The sequence below is a fragment of the Oryctolagus cuniculus genome, chromosome 2, assembly GCF_051225735.1.
Source record: "Oryctolagus cuniculus isolate XC-2025 breed Fujian yellow rabbit chromosome 2, ASM5122573v1, whole genome shotgun sequence".
In the NCBI taxonomy this organism is placed as follows: Eukaryota; Metazoa; Chordata; class Mammalia; order Lagomorpha; family Leporidae; genus Oryctolagus; species Oryctolagus cuniculus.
The window spans coordinates 159090391-159109388 of record NC_142868.1 but is presented as its reverse complement, the minus strand read 5'-3'; the positions used below and the strand labels follow the sequence as shown (position 1 = coordinate 159109388).

The 18998-nt window shown below is 41.7% G+C and overlaps 1 protein-coding gene and 1 long non-coding RNA gene across 8 annotated transcripts in view; one reads left to right on the top strand and one right to left on the bottom strand.

Moving 5' to 3' along the window:
• Positions 1–18998, top strand: part of LOC127490327 (uncharacterized) — a 191299-nt gene that overhangs the window by 86406 nt on the left and 85895 nt on the right. The window lies entirely within an intron of this gene.
• Positions 8184–18998, bottom strand: part of FSHR (follicle stimulating hormone receptor) — a 165024-nt gene continuing 154209 nt past the window's right edge. Inside the window, exons 9-11 of one of the 5 annotated variants that reach the window (XM_089327679.1) lie at positions 14353–14538; positions 9194–9878; positions 8669–8949 (exon numbers count right to left, since the gene is read on the bottom strand). In XM_089327679.1, coding sequence (XP_089183805.1) covers positions 8809–8949; positions 9194–9878; positions 14353–14538 — 1012 coding nt within the window. In that variant the 3' untranslated portion in view covers positions 8669–8808. Of the gene's footprint in view, positions 9879–14352; positions 14539–18998 lie in introns of all 5 variants that reach the window. The other 4 variants (XM_089327680.1, XM_051842926.3, XM_002709718.5 and 1 more) reach the window with 4 other exon arrangements.

Below are 18998 nucleotides of genomic sequence, written 5' to 3'. Positions count from 1 at the left end.
CCTCTTGAGGAAACACCTTAGCGATTCGGAACTCTGTCTTAACCACACCGGCCACAGCCAAGTTTGGCTCTTGAGTTAAGACCCTCCTGGGCCAGCACACACTTCATGGACTTTACTTTTTCCCTCCCTTGTTTTGCTGAGCTCAGCTGCATGCCAGTCAGGGGAACCCTGTGCTGAGGATCAGGAGGAGAAATGGTGTTGTGGGGAATCAGTAAAAATCCTGTTCATCTGAGCCCTGGGCCTTGCTCTGTGACTGCATTTGCCTTTCTCGTTTGCTTAAATTCCCACCATCAAGGCTTCCATGTGATCGGTGAGCACCAGCTGTGTGCGAATGCAGTAGCTGGCCAGCCGCCAGTCAGCCCTGCTGCCAGAGGTGTCTGATCTAGGTCACTGCCCTTTATTCACGCTGACGCTGGTGTTTGCAATCACCCCACTTCTGTGCACTTCTAGGAGGTGGGCGCATTCAGTATGGACAGTCATTAAAGGGACAGTCTGTCTAGAACCAGTGGGCTTGAATTCTGCTCTTATTTTGTCATTGGTACGCTAAGGGACACTAACTAGGTCATTTAACCTTTGGACAGAGAATTCTTGTTTTATAGCAAGAGAACTCCTACCACACAGGAATGTTTTGAGGATCTAGTGAGCCAGTGCTAGTCTCCTGGAATGGGTAAAGCCTGTTGAAATATAAGGAATTATTATCACTGTGTTATAAGCCATGTATCATACCATTTCCATGGGACAACTCCACAGGAGGGCAGATATGCCCTGGGTGGGGTAGAGAGGCAATGGCAAGGGGAGGAGTAGAGAAGGGCCTGAAAAACTAGGAAGTCAGGGAAGAGAGAGGATGAAGTGTGGCAAGCTATTAAAGGAACTGAAAAGGATGGGAGTTACAGCTTTCTTAGTGTTAAATACTAGGCTATGCAGTCTCTGTGTACCAGCTCAATGCACACCTAATACAATCTTTCAGGCTTCTAATTTCTTGGAAACAAATCAAATAGAAATGACCCAGGTTCCTGTCATTTTTGTCTTTATCTCTTACTGCTCTCTCCCACACCCTTCTCTCTGCTTCAGCCACACTGATGTTGTTATATAGGAACATACCAGGCTCACCTGAGTTCAAGGGCTTTTGCAGTTGTTCCTTTTCCCTAGGACACTGTTTCTTTAATATCCACCTGTTTTTCCTTCTACTTCCTTCCAGTTTTATTCAGAAGTGATTTTTCCCAGGGAAACCTTAATATTTCTCTGATTTTCATCCTTCTTCCCTGATTTATTTTTAGTCATCACTACTTGTCATTGTTTAGCATCAATGCATTCTACTGATTTTGCTTGTATGTCTTACGTTACCTCTACCAGAATGGTAAGTCTACAAGAACATTTTGTCTATTTACTACTATATTTCTAGTAATATGAATAGTTCTTGATTTATGGTAGCCACTTGGTAAGTATTTATTGAATCAGTGAATGGATGGAAAAATGAACTGTGTAGGTTTCCTCAAAGTTAGTTTTTTAATTCTGGAGGTGGCCATCAGTGATATAATTTATCCCAACTCCAAATATTTGCACAGTTCCAAATGTTAACCCTTATGTCTTTTGATGAGTCTTCCACCCACAAATAAGTTGGTTGTTGAATTTTGATCTAAAGCTGTTCACTGAAACACATGGGAGGTTAAGCTTCCCTAAGCATTCTAGAATTTCTAGGAAGCAGGACATGGCACACCAGCTTTGTTGACTCACAGTGAATGCTACAACAATTCAAGGTGGGTGGAGCGATTCCTGGGCCATTTCACTGGAAGCATTGCCTTGGCTTGTGATGTTGGGGACTCTAGAAAAGAAGCAGCTCATGCTGCATGGAGAGTACACAGGGAGAGAAATTTTGTCCAGGTCTTTGTAGGGGGTGGTCTATCAAGGTTCCCATTGTTTCATAGAGACAGTCTGTCATTTGGGGCATTTTTCACATTTTTTCCTCCTTGTGTCTCTCCCTCTCCTCCTTTCCTTTCTCTTCCTCCCTCCTTCTCTTCTTTGCTCTTGTCCTCATTAGTTAATTATGCATTCCCTTTCCTTTACATGCAGAGGGGATAACTTAGTCAATCTATTTGGCATCTAGAGAATTTGCAGTTATCACAAGAAAATTTAGAGGAGTAGGTGAAGTAAAGGTTAGAGTTCCACACCTCCAATGTGGAAGTGTCAGAAGTTATCTTTCACTTCCCAATGGAGCATTTTGAAAGAACAGAGATTGGAAATCAAACACAGTATGAAGAGGAAGAATTTGAATCCTTACAATTCTTTTGAAGTCTTATAAACCACTCTTGGTATTTAATTACTCAGAATGCGTGGCTTTTTATGTTGATCCCTTGATTTAGGGAGGCTGACTGTGTTTAAATATGGGGTGTATGTGTACTTCTCTGTGTGTGTATGCTACTAAACTCCTTGATTTAAGGAGGGAGCTACAAGGAAGCACTCTGGCTGGAAGCCATAGCTGAATCCAGATCCATGCTTGGTCACAGTTAGTCTTATAGCCTTTGACAAATGACTTTGCTGCTTTGTACTCTTATTTTCTCATCTTTGAACGAGGGCCTGGGATAAATAAGTCTCTGGTTTCCTCTATTCCTTGATTTCCATGGCTGTGCAATAAAGATGAAGATGATAGGTTGTCCTGGATAGTGGATAGTCCTGGGCCCAATTCTGATATTTCATTGGATCATCCTCCAATCTGACTGTCAAGGAGAGATAAGAATAACTATCCTGACTCCTGTCCACAGTGCCTTCTGACTTGGTAAATTTTAGGAAGCAGGGAGCGATTTGGGTCTTACCTGGTGCCCTGTGCCCTTCTCCTGCACCATCTGCTGAGTGCCTGATTTCCATCATAGGAACTCCGAGTTCTTTGGTGGATTCATTCTTTGGAGATGGGAAACCATGGCACAGCGTCTGCTGTTTGTGAAATGACGACTCACAATGTTCCCTGCCCAAGCTACATCTTTATGCAACTCGTTAATACCTTGTAGTTTGAATAACTCAATCTAATGATATGTGGGAGAAAATTGTCTGAAAATTTTCTAAGTGTAGAACTGAAAACATTCTTTATCTCTTATTATGGGGAGAATATCACCAAAAAGAAGATAATTTTTAATGATAATCTTTTGTATGCATTTTTCAAGAATGCTTCAAGATTTATTGAAAAGTATGTTATAAAGATAACAAAAGAAAAAGTAAGAGCACAAAAAATAGAGTGCTCTTACAAACTTTGGTTTCATGTATTTTTAAGGACCATCCATCCTAGGAAAGAATGCCGAGGGGCTGTGGCTAATACCTTTGGAAAGAATGGAATATGATAAAGACCTTAGGTCATAAAAAGGGTCTGGCTGTCTCTACATCGTCTGATGTCTTGGGTAAGGAGGCCTTGAAATACCTTGAAAATAACTTTCTATTATTCACCCAATAGGCTGGATCTGGGAACCCACATTCTTGGATGTGGAGCCCTGGGACACAATACTATGACCATTGGGTCTTTCTATGTGGTTCTAAAATAGAACTGATTCAGTGTTTTGAGTTGAACTGTGCACCAAGTTGAAAGTATTTTTTAAGACAAAGATGAATAAATTGCAGCACAAAGGGACACAGTCAAGCAGGGCTTGGCTTTTTTCCTTTTTTAAAATTTTTTTGTAAGGAATACAGATTTCATGAGTACAACATTTGCCTTGCGATTCTCTTTCCTCTTCATGTTTTCCCTCTTCCCTCCCTAATCCATTTTTTTTAGCTATTACTTCTTTTGTCCATTTCTTTTCTCCTTTTCATTTTCTGCACCTTGCCTCAAATGGAGGATTTCTTGGAAAATGTCTGACTCTTGTGATGGCATTCAGATCTAAGCAGTGTCTAGGGTTTATTCCAGGAGGGGAGGGAATAGACTAACTTGGAGAGGAGGAGTTGGAGTGCAGGTTATAGGTGGAGGGAGAGGGAAGAGAAGGTGGAGAATGTAGAATATGAAGAGGGAAGATGCCATATACATCCTGGCTGTGAGCCTCATTGGCTTCACCACACAATGGAAGATGTGGGCTGACTTAGGTTACAGGATGTGGTTGCTTAGTCAGCCATTTTCCCAAGTCCAGTTTACATTTCCACCTTTCTAGCTAGAAGAGCCTGCCTTCCGCTATGGAAGCTGAATGTGACAGAGACGCGTTTTGTCAGCAATGTGGACCATGGGTGGGAAAGAAACTTTCCTAGGGACTTTGCGGGGGGGGGGGGGGGGGTTCTTTCCTTTGGAAATTGTGAGTCACAGAATGAAAGGCTTCTCTCTTTTTTTTTTTTCAGATAAAGATATTGTTTTTAATGATTTGATATTGATATAGTATTGCTTTAAATAAGAATGACACAAATCCTTTTGTGCCTTCTGAGGCGTCATTTTTAAGCCACAGGCCAGCATTTCCTATTTAAGGAATAATTTAAGCAAAAATGTGTAACTTAGATACTTCTCCCCAGAGGCAGCCCATTCTTGGTTCTTGAAAGACCTCTTTATTTTTGGATTTGATTTTGACTGCATATGGCATCTGGCATTTCTATAGCATCCTCACTACCAATAGGAAATACGTGGCAGAGCATTGCAAGGGTTGCAGGGAAAACGAATGGAAAGGTCCTGGGTCCTTGGGATCACTGAGCTTCCATTCCAAGCCTGGGGCATCTTATGTAACTGGCCTTGTTATTTAATCTATTTGTAGTTCGCCTTTCTGCTTATCGTAGCTGAAAGTATTTTGATGAGAACCAGCGAGCACAACTTCATGGTCAGGCTTTACTTTGTGTTGACTTTTATTTGATCTGTTTAGTGGACTAAATTATATTTTAAACAAACAGAATTATATTTTAAACAATGCCCCTTACGATTCAGAAGCTGAAAGTTCTTCCTGACTTCTTTCTTAATAAACTTTCATAATCAAGTAAAACCAAATGAACCCAAGGCCTGTGGCTGTCGGTTTCAACAACCTTTCCCTAGTTTTCTGATGAGTGCCATGTGATGCTGGCCGGAGTGAGGTGGTGGTGCCTTTGTTCTGAGAGCAGTAGTATCTCGGTGATGCAAGTGCAGAGGGCTATTTTCTTTGTCTTTCTCCCCTTTCCACTTATCCCTCCCAGAGACAAGGATAAAAAGTGTTCCCCATTTCAATACAAGGAGTTCTGTAGTGAAACAGCACTCACCAGTGCTGTCTGCTGTCCCCCAATTACTGCTTCTGTATGTGGCAAGATAAAAATAGTTCCTCACTCTGTGTACCCAGGTCATCTCTTCACTGCACCCACTGAAAGTTTCTGGATTTACCCGTTCAGTCTCTGATCTCTCTTGTAAGAGGAGGATCCTACCTTGTCCGTATGCTTCTTGAGATTTGTTTTTTTTTTTTTTTTTTAAGATGTATTTATTTGTTTTAAAGGGAAAGAGAGAGAGAGAGAGAGAGAGAGAGAGAGAGAGAGAGAGAGAAGGAGGAAGAGAGAGAGAGAAATCTATCTAGCTGTTTCACTCCCCAAATGTCCAGGAACCCAGAATTCCATCTGGGTCTCCCATATGGGTGTCAGGGGCCCAAGTACTTGGGTCATCATTTTTTGCAGTTCCAGGTGCATTAGCAGGGAGCTGGATTGGAAGTGGAGCAGCCAATGCTTTAAAAACCACTGCAGTATGGGATGATGGCTTTGTAAGTGAAGGCTTAATCCACTGCACAACAATACTGGCCCCTGCGTCTTGGAATTTAGGAAGGAGTATCTGGATAGAAGGAAGAAGGGAGGAAGGCAATATGAGAGGCTGACTGGGATGGAACTGAGGGGATTTGTGATGGGTGAAAACATGAGGGAAATACCAAGGAGAAGGCCTAGGGTGAAGTCAGGTATAGGAGCGAAACATGTGGGCTGGCATTTACCGAGTTGGCACTTGGTCAGCCAAATGGAATGTTCCCAGCCAGTCAGTATTTGAACTATACCACTTGTTAATGTTTTACATATCAGCCCTGGAGGTATGGGCACTTTAGGAAGTCTCTAGAAGCTATTAGTCCTGTTGATGACATTAGAGACTTGAAATAAAAGCCAAATTTGTATTATTTTGTGCTTTAAGCTTATTTTCCTGTGTATGTGTGTGTGTGTATGTTTGTGTGTGTGTTTCCATTAGGCCACCACTTGAGGCCCAGCTTTAGAGGTGGGGGAAGAGGGATTGATTGGATTCCAAAGGTTCTATTCCAATAAAGGAAATATAGGAAGGGGCCATTTTAGTTGAGACTTGTCTAAAGGGTTTAGACAAACTGAATTTAGCTACTCATAAATATGTTTGCTTATTTAGGATAAGTCTCATGTCTTACAAGGAAGTGTTGCAGTGACAGGGTGATGGAAGGGGGAGTACCTTCTGAGCTTCCCTAGGGATGCATTCATCTCTGGACATATATGGCTCTTGGAGCCACAATCTCTTAAACCAGTGTGTCACTAACAGCTCTGTTGGGAAATAATTACTGCTCTATCTTATTTATAATTTAGTTGCTACTTACTTTTGGGTCCAAATTCAGAAAATTACCCCTGGCCACAAACAAGAATGACGGCAGATGGAGCTGGGACAGCTCAGCAGTGCAGCAAACTGATATGTGGGGGTTGTGGAGGAAAACGTGAAATGTAAGGTCTTTGTTCCACAGAGCTGTAGATCAGTGCTCTCCAAGAGAAAAGCAATGCACACCACAAATGCAAGCCACATGGATAATTTAAAATTTTCTGATAGTCATATTAAAAAATGTAAGAAGAAATAGGGGAAACAAAATTTTAAATGTCTTCCATTTATCTCAATATATCCAAAATTGTACATGGTGTTCTTACCTGTAATCAATATAAAAATTATTGAGCAATTGTTTATTCTTCTTTCCCCTTTGTACAAGTGCTTGAAATCTAGTATGTATATATGTAGTATGAATCTCAGTTCAAGCTAGCCTCATTTCAAATGCTCAGCAGCCATATGTGGCTGGTGGCTGCAGTACTAGATAGAAAAATTCAGTACCATTTGCAAGGAAAACTATTGTATATTATTTTATTTTTCCCTTGATACTTGCAAAATGTTGAGATGTAGCAGAGATGAGGACTTCCTTGTTCATACCTTTGGGATCACATTTTGGAGTTGTTTTCTAAAGAGTAAGAGGAGGAGGATTGGCTTCAGTGTTGAAAGAGGATACTTTGAGAGAAGATGCAGAGTTCCGTGGACTGGCCAAGGCACAGTGCTTGATGAAATTTATGGTTGAGATTTTGATCCAATTATCCAGATGGCGTCGTTTATGAAAATGGATGTGCGTAGTGTGCTTATTTATCAGGAGTGAAGTGTTGTATGGAATGAAATTTAGACTGAGGATCAGGAGAGCTGGGCACTAGTCCAGGCACTTGATCTTGGAGGAGAGAAATAAACTAACATTTAACAAGCTGGCTACAGTGTGTGGTACCTTACAATCATTTCACTATCTACTGATACAAAATGCCCAAAAGTTAGGTATATAACAAACTTTAGTGCAAAGAGGAAGAAGCTGAGCCTTGTGCTAAACTTGAGTTGTGGCTTATCCTGGAATCTGAAAAAAAATCTCAGCTCTGATTCCAAAGCTTCAGTGTTCTTAATGCTGTAATCTGTATGTGTGTCATACATTAGGGGTATTTTCTCCTCGTTAGGGTTCAACCAGGGAAGCAGAACCAATCATAAATGTGTGTGTGTGTGTGTGTGTGTGTGTGTAGATGGTAAATATTTGCTACAGGGAATTGGCTATGCAATTAGAGGGATTGTTTAAACCAACTCTGTAAGGATGTTGTCTCTGCAGCTGCTGCTGAAGCTTGACACCCTCAAGGCAGGGGTCATAAAGGGAAGATCACATACATGCTGGAAGCAGCAAGCTACAGCCTAATGAGGACATTCTGAGCTCTGTTCCTTATTCCCTCTGGCTGTGCTGAAGAAAGTATCCTGTGAGAGTAGCAAGAAGTAGCCCAAATGGGAACACTGCCAGCTGCGGCTTTGAAGCAAGCAGTTCAATCACGAGGGCAACAAAGTGTGTTGAGCTATAAAATGGCAGCGACTTCCCTCAGTCTTTCCTATTTTCCCAAGAATCTTCCCTGTGGCACACACTAATTGGAAAGATGAGAAAAGGAATTCTGGGAAATGTAGTTTGGCCTATCCAGATTGATACAGTACAAGTCCATCTCATGGGTGCTCAAGAAAAACTTGTTGAATGAATGAATGTGTAAATACTGTGGTGCTTCTCCTGAAAGTTATCTGGAAGTCAGGAAACCTTATCCTTGCACTGCCTCTTAGGAGCCAAGTGATTTGGAACCAGTTACTTAGTTTTTTGATTCTTAGTTTTTTTCATTTGCAAAACTCTAGGAATAATTTTTGCCTCCTATTTAAAAGGACTTTTAGAGGGATTCTTCAAGGTAATATAAACAAAAACACTTTAAAACAAATGTGATTTAGTGTTGTATTATTTTAATTATTACTGTTAATAATTCTCATGTGTCACATTAAATGAACAACTCTGACCAATTCACCTTACTGGTATGCCGGGAAGATTAAATTAAATGAAAGATGTGGAAGCTCTCTGTCAGATATCTTGCAGTATATTCTTCAAAGGCAATACTTAATTATCACTCAGGAACATTTTCCCATTGTGTTTGAGTTCTTGGCTAAATGGCTTAGAGGTACAAGAATGTAACTAGAGCTATTGGTGACTCTCGGAGCTGGAGAGCAGTGGCCATTCCTTGGCTGGGAGTTGTGGACAGTGGATGAGAATTCTGTCCTATAAATTTGGGCTTGTGTTTCATAGCAGCCAAACTTGCTCAGCAGAATGAAGAAATCCCTTCGAAAAGTCTTGGTGAAGATGGCATAGAGGAAGGGGTTGGCACAGGAATTGATGGGGTAGAACAGGACCAGGAGGATCTTTGCCTTGGACACGGTGATGAGGGGCACCTTGAGCGAGGCTGAAATGGCAAAGAAAGAGATTGGTGCCATGCAGAGGAAGTCAGTGAAGATGAGTGTGGCCATGCGCTTGGCGATTTTGGTGTCACTGGAGGAGGACATGATGTTAGGGTTCCTCACTGTGAGGTAGATGTGAGTATAGCAGCCACAGATGACCACAAAAGCCAGAACATTGAGCACAAGGAGGAACATGACATAGAGCTGTGACAGAGGGCTGTCAATATCCATGGGCAGGCAGATGCTCACCTTCATGTAGCTACTGATGCCGAAGATGGGAAAGAGGGCAGCAGCAAAAGAGAAGATCCAGCCCATCACCATGATGCTGGCAGCGTGGCGGAGCTGCACCTTGCAGTTCAGCTGCATGGCATGGGTGATGGTATGCCACCTTTCCAGGGTGATGGCCGTCAGAGTGTAGACTGAGAGTTCACTGGCAAAGACAGTGAGGAAGCCAGCAATATCACAGCCAACTCCAGTTTGCCAGTCAATGGCATAGTTGTGGTATTGGCTTTTGGTGTGAATATCAACGGACGCTATGAGCAACAGGTAAATTCCAATGCAGAGATCAGCAAAGGCCAGGTTACACATAAGGAACCGGGGGACAGTGAGTTTGTACTGGCTGGTAAGCAGGATCATCAGCACTACGATATTCCCAGTGATGGCTAAAATGCTAATAAACCATATCAAGACTCTGAGGGTGTTGTACCCCATGATATCTTCACATGGGTTGAACGCATCTGGCTTAGGGGAGCAGGTCACATCAACCATTTCATTGCATAAGTCATAGTCAAATTCACCATACATCATGTCAAATCCTCTGCCATAACTGGACTCATCATCTTCTGCCAAAGAGATTCTCTGACCCCTAGCCTGAGTTATGTCCTCAACTTCTTGCCCTAAAATAGATTTGTTGCAAATTGGATGCAGTTCAGAGCTAGAAAAATACAAAAGGAAGAGAATCAACATCTGGACCCAGAATAGCAAGAGCGTAACTGTTTTTTCATCTGAAAATGATGGTGTTTTTTCCCGAGATTTTATTTATCTTTTTCTTACATCTTGTCTGCCCTTGAAGCTGAGCCCAATGGTTAATGCTGCTTACTGTAAATGAGCAGAACAACTTGTATATGTATTCCTAGAGTTTGAGGGCCCACTGGGGAAACCATCTGGCCACAACCTGAATGTGGGAAGGAAGGCGCCTGGGACTAGCTAAGCCTTGCTGTTAAGTGCAAATAATTTACAGACCTGGTATCACCCTTTGTCTCCACCCTCCTCCCTGTCTCCATTTAGCTGTCTCTTAATATGCCTGAATAGTACACAGCCCTATTCCTGTACTGTATGCTCCAGTCACTGGAAGATCCAAACAATTCTCTGACTCCAATGAGGGTTGGTTTACATCTTTATTTACAGAAATTAAAGGGTCAGAGTCTATAATCAGTTCCCAGCCAGACCCATCCCTTGGCTCTTTGGTACTTAGGCAACTAAGATGCCAGCTGATTTTCCTGAAATGTTACCAGGGTCTTGTTCTGTATTGTCTCACTCCCCAGAGGCCACAGTAGACCCCAGGCATGTGTTTGTCCTAAAGGTGAGTCTTGTTCTCTCAAATTTAACAGTTCCCTAGTGGGTGACCAACAGAACAAATGCAGGTTACATAGGAGCCTAATTTATTCCAAGACTGTAGCTCATCCCCTGGGGAGTTTAGCTCTTCCTGGGCTTACTTTCCTGTCTTTGTTTTCTCTTTAAACTGAAATATACAAGAGACCTGTCAACTGGATGGAGGTACTTGCAGATGGATTTGAGTGAAATCCAGATGATAAGTATTCAGCCCATGAATATACCCATTAATATTCTACCCCGGAATATTCTACATACTCTGCATGTAGAGATGCAGAGGGTAAGTACTTCTGATTTGAAGCAAAGGCTTAAAAATGGAAATGTTTTACAGCGGGACTCTTTTGGATTGAAGCAAGTCACACACATCCCTACGTCTCTGTCCCTCCCTAAGGGGCAAGTTCACAGCAATGCTTAGTGACTTTATTTTTCTCAAACCTTAGCATAATCTCAAGTATCAGTGGGGAAGTGAGTATTAAAACCCTGAAAAACTCTCACAAGGAGAGAGATGACTGAGGACATGGAGGAGGGAGAGGTTCTATTTGGTACTAAAGGATGAATGCTCACTACATGTCTAAAATCTATCAACTGAACTTTCACTACTGACTTTTGATGAGAAGGGCTGTGAGGTAGAGCTCTCTCCTCCCTTCTCTCACCTCAGAAGTGCATTGCATTGCCAAGAAGTCATTTTCTCTTGGGTCAAGGCATCATTTATCTATTTATTTTTCATGAAGAATGTATCATCTTTTGTTTTAGAGGCTGAAATGAAAACACTAACCCTTTGTGATGGGCTTCTCAAATCAGGCAAGGGTTGCTCTAAGGAAGCTAAATGGTTAATGCACTTGTATTTGGCATTGAATGGACTCCAGAAATACTTTGGTTTAGTGGTGATCTTGCAATAAAAGTGAGGCTACCCTGAAGATTGTCACAGAAGGGACAAGAGCCATTCTGTGGTCCTGAATCTCATGCCCAGTGCCTAAATCCTATTATGAAATTAACTGCAGCTTGATTCTAGGAACAAAAAGAAAGAAAACTGCTACTTTCTGATTGTGGTTTGGTTCATTGGAATGAGATCTGACTTAATCATCTAGGGACATAGTCTGAGTATTGATGTTTCTTGTTCCTGAAAAGAAGTGACCCATTGATACTGGATGGGAAGAAGATCCACTGTGTATGTTTCTGATATAAGAAACAAGAGTAGAAACTGAGGGAAATGAAGACTCACCCCTGCAGTACCCTGGCACACCCTAAATGTCATAAAGAGTTGGAAATTCCATTTTGAGTCAGTTTTAAAAATGGTACTCTTGGACCCCGGTTAATCCATAAACCATAAACAGGTGCTTAGTGGGAAGCAAGGTAGAGGATCCCAGAGTCTAAGCTTTGGAGAGAGGCAGAATGGAGGGTTTGTGTTTGTGTTTGGTTAGTGTTGGTCAAGTTATTCAGTTTCTCACACTGAGTCATGGTTTCTACTTCTGTGAGAAGGGCATAATATTAATAAAGATAATGATATTAGCATTGTAAAAAGAGATAAAGGTGCAAAGTTTTACTGTGCCTGGCAGTGAGTAGGCAGAAAATGTCAGTAATATGAAGATGATGATGGGTACATTACTGAGTTCTTATTGGAGCCCAGTTCTTGTGTGGGTTCTTACATTATATGCCCTAGTGCGTGAATTTAATATAGTTGTGAAGAAATGGCCTAAATGCCAGAAAAATAAGCATAAAAATAAGCATAAAAAAGGTGAGTGCAGAATGGTGACAAAGCAATATCTGGCTCAATGACAATGAAGTGTATGGTTGATATGGCCCTTCGCCAAGAGTTTAGGAGAGCCATTGGCTAAAACCTCATAGTCACAAGGGCCCAATATTTACATTTTTGGTGTTATTTTCAAATGTGGATTGGGAGAACAATGTCACTATATGATTTTTAACTCAAGTTCCATTGCCAAACCACCCCATCTGTAATGAACAGGGAAGGGACACTGTGTTAGGAATAAAGCCTGAGATTTTCTTCCGAGCAGAATTATTTTGCATTGTGTTCATCTGTAGAATTTGTTACGTGTAAAAATCCAACAGTTTGACTTTTGTTACCCCTGTTTGACCTGTCCTGGAAGGGGCATGAGCATTCTCCTTGCTGCACCCCAGTGTGCCCTGATGGTCAGTTACAAGAGGAACCCAGAGCAGTGAGAGCTGGGAGGTCTGGAGGGATCAGAAAAGGCTTCATGTCTTGGGACAATGTAATCTAACCTGGAGATGTCAGTCTGGAAATGCCACACCACCAGGAGGTGGTAAAACCACAGGAGTCTCCGTAACATGGTGAGATAACACATTCCTGTAACGTGCTGCAACTGGGCCAAGCAGCATGCCATAGGCTACTCTTGCTGTGATCGTAACTCCTTCACAATTTCTTCTGAGGGATATTCAATTCCAGGGAGTTGGTGGTGAATTGGTATTTTTCTCACCCTGGCCAGACTTATTCTTGTCTGGAATATGAAAGAGACAAGGCTTCTGCCTCAACCCAGGCTCTTAAGAATTCTAGTTGTCAGGAAGGAAATTCTCTAGCCCTTGAGCTAATCTATGAGGAGGGCCTGATTCTAGATATTTTCCCATCAATGCAAGCTAATTCTGAAGAGCGGTTCTTTTACTGAAAATCCTTCAAATGGGTGAGTGTAGACTCCAAGGTCTTCTAAAACATTTGAGAATGCATACTATTTCAGTGCTGGCTTTGTTTTGTTTTGCTTTTGAGCAAAGGGTATGTTCACATGGACAGGTCAGTGTACAAGGATTCTCCAAAAAGTTTATGGAAAAGTGGAATTTAAAAGTTTACTATTGAGCAAAAATGCGCTTCAAATCCATGCACTGCTTTTTCATGATACATATTTTCCATTAACATTTTGAATACCCCCCTCATATGTTAGAAATTGAATAATAGAAGAGACTATGTTTAGCAGTGACATAATGTCACAGGGAAGCTGTGTTTGGACTAGGTTACTGTGCAAGAGTAATGGAAAACCATCTACTTGAGGGCAACAATATGGGGTAGGTTGTTATCTGTAAGTCTAAGGGAAAGTGAGAGTTTTGAGAATGCCTGATGGTAAGTTCCTACCTCCAATGGATCCTTTAATGTCTAGTCCAAGTGCAGTCTCCAAGGCCACTCCCTGTCCACTCTGTCCAGATTCTATGATTAACTCAACCTTTTGGCCAGTTACCCACTGGGGCTTGGCCCTCCTTAGAATATCCTCTTTAAATCTGTGCCTGCTCAAATTGGCCTTCCTTGGAAGCCGAAGTGAAGAGAGGCCTCAATATTCATCCTCCCTCTGAGGTCCCTAAAAGTGGATTAGGGCGGTCTAGAGTAGCTGCCGAGTGTTGGTAATGTATACCTCAGTGTCTGCTGTGGTATTGATGCTTCCTCGCCAAGGTTGGCTTTGAGGGTAAGAGACTGAGGCTTTTATGGGGTGCAGATTTGGGGACTTGAAGAATAAATCCATATGGGCACAAAAGGAAACAAGTCCTAAGCACCAGGTATGAGTCAGCCACTATGCTTGGTGTTTTTCATGTTTTCTCACTAAATTTTTGGTTGATATTTCAGCACGTGGATATCCCTCTCCTGTGAGCTTATTTTCCAAAGTCCAACCATTGCTTACCTTCCACAAATCTGAGTCTTCCATCTAGAATATACCTATGGGCTTCAGCCAGGGAGATCTCTGCTGTTGGGTTCTCTGCACGTCACATAGGTAGAGGTTGTAGACTACACTGGGGAGGTGCCATAGGAAAACTCAAGGGATGACCCCAGGAAGACTCACGTTTTCCGTCTCCAGTTTGCAAAGGCACAGCAATGGCTTGGGTAGGTGAGACTGGCCTCTGTGAGGGCGATGAACTTTTCCAGATTAGGAAGCTTTTTTAAATTGTATGTTGACCTGGCCCTCAGCTTCTTAAGATTTTCTAAGCCACCACTAGGCAGGGAGTGGATCTTTGTTCTTGAAACATCTCTATGAGGAGAAAAGGTAAACAGTGTGATTACTATAGGCCTAAAATTTTCTACTCTCAGTAGTAGGCAAAATAGCAGACATTGTAATGATATTCTTATGTGGGTGAGGTAGAAGACTCCAATTTACCCAACATACCTCATTCAGTTGCATCAATATTCAGCTCATAGGGCGTTTGGTTTCTGTGGGAGCCCTGGACCCGGTTTTCCTTGTAGGAGGAGTTAGGTAATGGGCCAGCCTGGCTAGGTGTGCATCCTGACTGATTTTGTTCTTCACTGTGTTGGTGTGTAGATTTTGCCACCTCCTTATCTATAGTCTATTTGTGCTCCCGAATTTGCACAGGACCAAAAGGTTGAGACCATCTGTACCTACCACAAAAGTAGCCATAACAATATTTCCGATGTTCTGGGTGGAATCTGTGGCCAAGTTTCAGAAAAGAGTGGGAGGGTTGCACATCATAAGAGGAAGTGGAGCCTGGGAGGCAGTAGAGGCAGCCCCAGCATGAAGTTCACATGGCATGCAGAAAGGCAGTTGATGTCTGTGGCAGGCTTTCTGGCAGATGTAGCCTACCCTGCCGCATATTAGATCTGTGTCCTTGGTCATGCTATGTCGCTTTGCTGGCTGTTCAATGAAACATAAAGTCATATCTACCTCAGAGTGTTGTGAAAAGTAAGGGAGTTCAAGACCTTCCTGGTCAGCAGACAGCTCAGAGAAACAGATCATCAAACAATCGATCAATCGATTGATCGATAGATAGGGGTTGGTATGCAGGCAGGGGCTGTTCTTGCCCCTTATAGACTTGTAGGACAGGCTCTGCCTGTAGAACCAGAAGAGGTCTAATGGGAGCTAACACAAATAGGCAGTTTAATCGGGTGCTTTCTCTGGAGCGCTCCGTGTCTCATTCTATTTGGCAGCAACATCAGTGATGTGGATGCTTTCCTGGCAACACCACTGGTCATGGCAAAGCTCCAAATGAGCACCAGCTGGTGAAGAGTGAGTTTTAAAATGCACCAGTTTGCACCTGTTGGCAACAGGGTTTGGCCATGATGGAGGTGGTGGCAAATGATCCCCAGCATAAGTTCATTTAAACACCCTTAGGGATCTCTGAATGTTCTTGAGAAAGAAGAATCTTTTAACATTGGCATTCCCTGTAAGTCAAGTCAGTAAGCCTTCAGAGAAATGAAGTTGGAGGTGTGAATATATACTTGCTAATCCATATGTGCTTGCAGTCAGGTGAACTTTATAGTGTCAAGGCTTCTTGCCGTGTATTGGAAATTTATTTCATTAAATAAAAGTTTAAAAAAAAAAGAAAGAAAGAATTCAAGGATGATTCCAAAGCTGGGTAATTGTGGGAAAGACATCAGGTGGAACAGGTTTGGAGAAAAAGATCCAGGAGTCCAGTCAGGAAACCCTGACCTTGTTAGACATCCATAATGAGATAACAAGTAGACAGTTTATTATGTGTGTCTAGAGTTCAGGGAAGAGATTGAGGCTAGAGATCTAAATTTTGGAGTCATCAGTAGGTATGATATTAATGCCAGGAGAATGATGGGTGATACAGGGGATGAGTACAGACCTAAAAGAGAAGCACAGGGAAGGAGTCCTGGCACACACCAGGTTGAGATGGTCCAGATGATCTGGAGAGTCTCAATGAAGAAGGAAGCATATATACAAAGGCCAATATTTTTTCCTGTTTATGACAATAATGTATTAGGGAAATGGGAGAACATTCCCACTCACATCCATAAAATAATGAGAATTAAATTTAACAAAAAAATAAAAAAAAATTTATAATGGCTTCCTTTTGTACCATGGAACACACCCCTAACTGCTGCTCTGTCTGTCACTTCCCTTTCCTGTTTCCTGTACTGGTTACTGTTTCCTCAGGTGCGCCTAGGCTTAATCCAGGAGCCCAGAACTCATCCATGGACCCAACTTCTTGTGTCATCATCTGCTGCCTCCTAGGGTTCACACTAACAGGAAAATGGAGTCAGGAGCAGAGCTGGGACTCCAACTCAGACACTCAGATATGGGATGCAGGTGTCCCTAGAAGCATCTCCACAGCTAAGGCAAGACACACCCCACTTCGGTTTCTCAGTTATGTTACATAGATAAACACCCATTCTTTCTGAGCTGCTCTCTTTCTTGGCATCGGTTTGATTTATTTTGATCTGTCCTTTGACTTCTTTTTGAATTTTTGGGTTTTTTTCTATCTCTCCTTTACATTTTAGCACTTTTACAAACTTAGGCCCCTTCTGATTATAAAGAACCTCTTTGGTTATTTATAATTATTATACATTATAATGATTTATATATAATATAAATATATATTATATTGATATCATATCTATATTATATATAAATCCAAATTTATATATATTATATATAATATAAATATTATATAAATAATATAATATTTATAATATTATATATAATATAAATTATAATTATTATAATTATTATAAATAACCTCTTCGGGTCATCTTTCCCACTTGCCTAATTTCATATACTGAGAATATGCTGTTGGCCTTTGATATATATAAGTTCAGATCTGTCCCTGAACCCTAGGCTCAGATAATCTGTTGTCCATTAGACTTGTAAATATCTTTCTTGTAAATATTCATCCTCTGTTTTCTCCATCTCAGTGAATGACTCATCCTTTTCCCCTTGTTCAAACAGAAATCTGGGAGCCATCAATGGCTTCTTCCTCTCTCTCACTTGGACACCAATTTCTTGTCATCTTAAACCTACCTTTCTGGGACTGGTGCTGTGGTGCAGTGGGTTAACGCCCTGGCCTGAAGCACTGGCACCCCATATGGGTGCCGGTTTGAGACCTGGCTGCTCCACTTCCAATCCAGCTCACTGCTGTGGCCTGGGAAAACAGTAAAAGATAGCCCAAGTCCTTGGGCCCCTGCATCTGTGTGGGAGACCCAGAGGAAGCTCCTGGCTCCTGGCTTTGGATTGGCACAGCTCCGGCCGTTGCGGCCATCTGGGGAGTGAACCCTCTGATGGAAGACCTCTCTCTCTGCCTCTCCTCTCTCTATGTAACTCTGACTTCCAAATGAATAAATCTTTAAAAAAACCCCTACATTTTTTTATTGTCTTTTTTGAAATAAAATATTTATCAATTTCAAAGGCAGAGTTAACAGAGAGAGGAGGAGACGGAGTTTGGGAGAGTGAGAGAAAGAGAGAGAAAGGGATATCTTCCATCTACTGGTTCACTCCCCAAATGGCTACAACAGCCAGAACTTAGCCAGGCCCAAGCCAGGAGTCAGGAGCTTCTTCTAGATCTCTAATGTGTTTGCAGGGGCCCAAGCACTTGATCCATCTTCCACTGCTTTCCCAGGTGTATTAGCAGGGATTTGGGTTGGAAGTGGAGCAGCCGGGACTCAAATAGGCACACATATGGAATGCCAACATCACAGACGGCAGCTTAATCCAATATACCATGGTGCCAGCCCCTCAAGACTACCTTTGAAATCTGTTTCAAATTACTGCTTTCTTTTTCCTTTCCTTCTTCTCTATGGTGATAGTCTAAGTTACCATCTCCCCTGCCTGTGCAAATGCCTAGTCTCATAACTGTTCATTCCATGACCATCTGTTTCTCTCTTCATTGCAATCATTACACAGAAGAATGCCAATAAGATTGTGACTTCTTACTTAAAACCCTTCAACTTTTCTCTTACTGTTCTAAGAATAGCGGACAAGTCATTGGATACAGCATGTGTATCATTTGCTTGGTTTCTTGCATCCTTCTGTGTTTCCTGCTCTGTATTTGCAGGAGGGATGATCCTCACAAGTTCCGTTTCCCAGTTAGCACTTTCTCCATCAGATCACAGTTGTGTTCATTCCATAACACTGGTGGGTGATTAGAGGGTAGGAAAAAGTTAAGGCTTTTCTCATCCCTCCTCTGTTTCAGGCAGCAGTTGAAATTCCTCTGTGACTCCAGAAATTCACATTTTCAGAACTAATGATTTTCTTTATAAAAGCACCCCCACATCTATCTATATCTATAAATCAATGATCCATCCATCCATCTACCTACCCATCCATTTATCATCTCTCTGTGTATATTACACTTAGTCTCCTCCTTGTTAGATACCAGTTATATCAGATTTTTTCATACTATTATTGAAGTCTTTCATATACATACTTTCTTTTCCTTTTTTGATGTATCACTGTTGAGAGAAGTTCATTAAAATCTCCAGCTGTAATTATGGATTTATATACTTCTAATTTTGTCATTTTTTGACATTATATATTTTATGACTCTTTTGAACTTCATAAACTTTGGAATTTTTATATATTCCTGGTGGTTTTTTAATAGTAGTATTTGTCTCCTAACTCTTCGGAAGTTCCTTCTTATTCATTTGTCCTTTCTGACTTCCTGTTAGAATCTGGGCTCACTGCCTATATTTCTTTTCTCTATCTTACTTCTGTAAGTAAGTTCACCTAGTCTTATG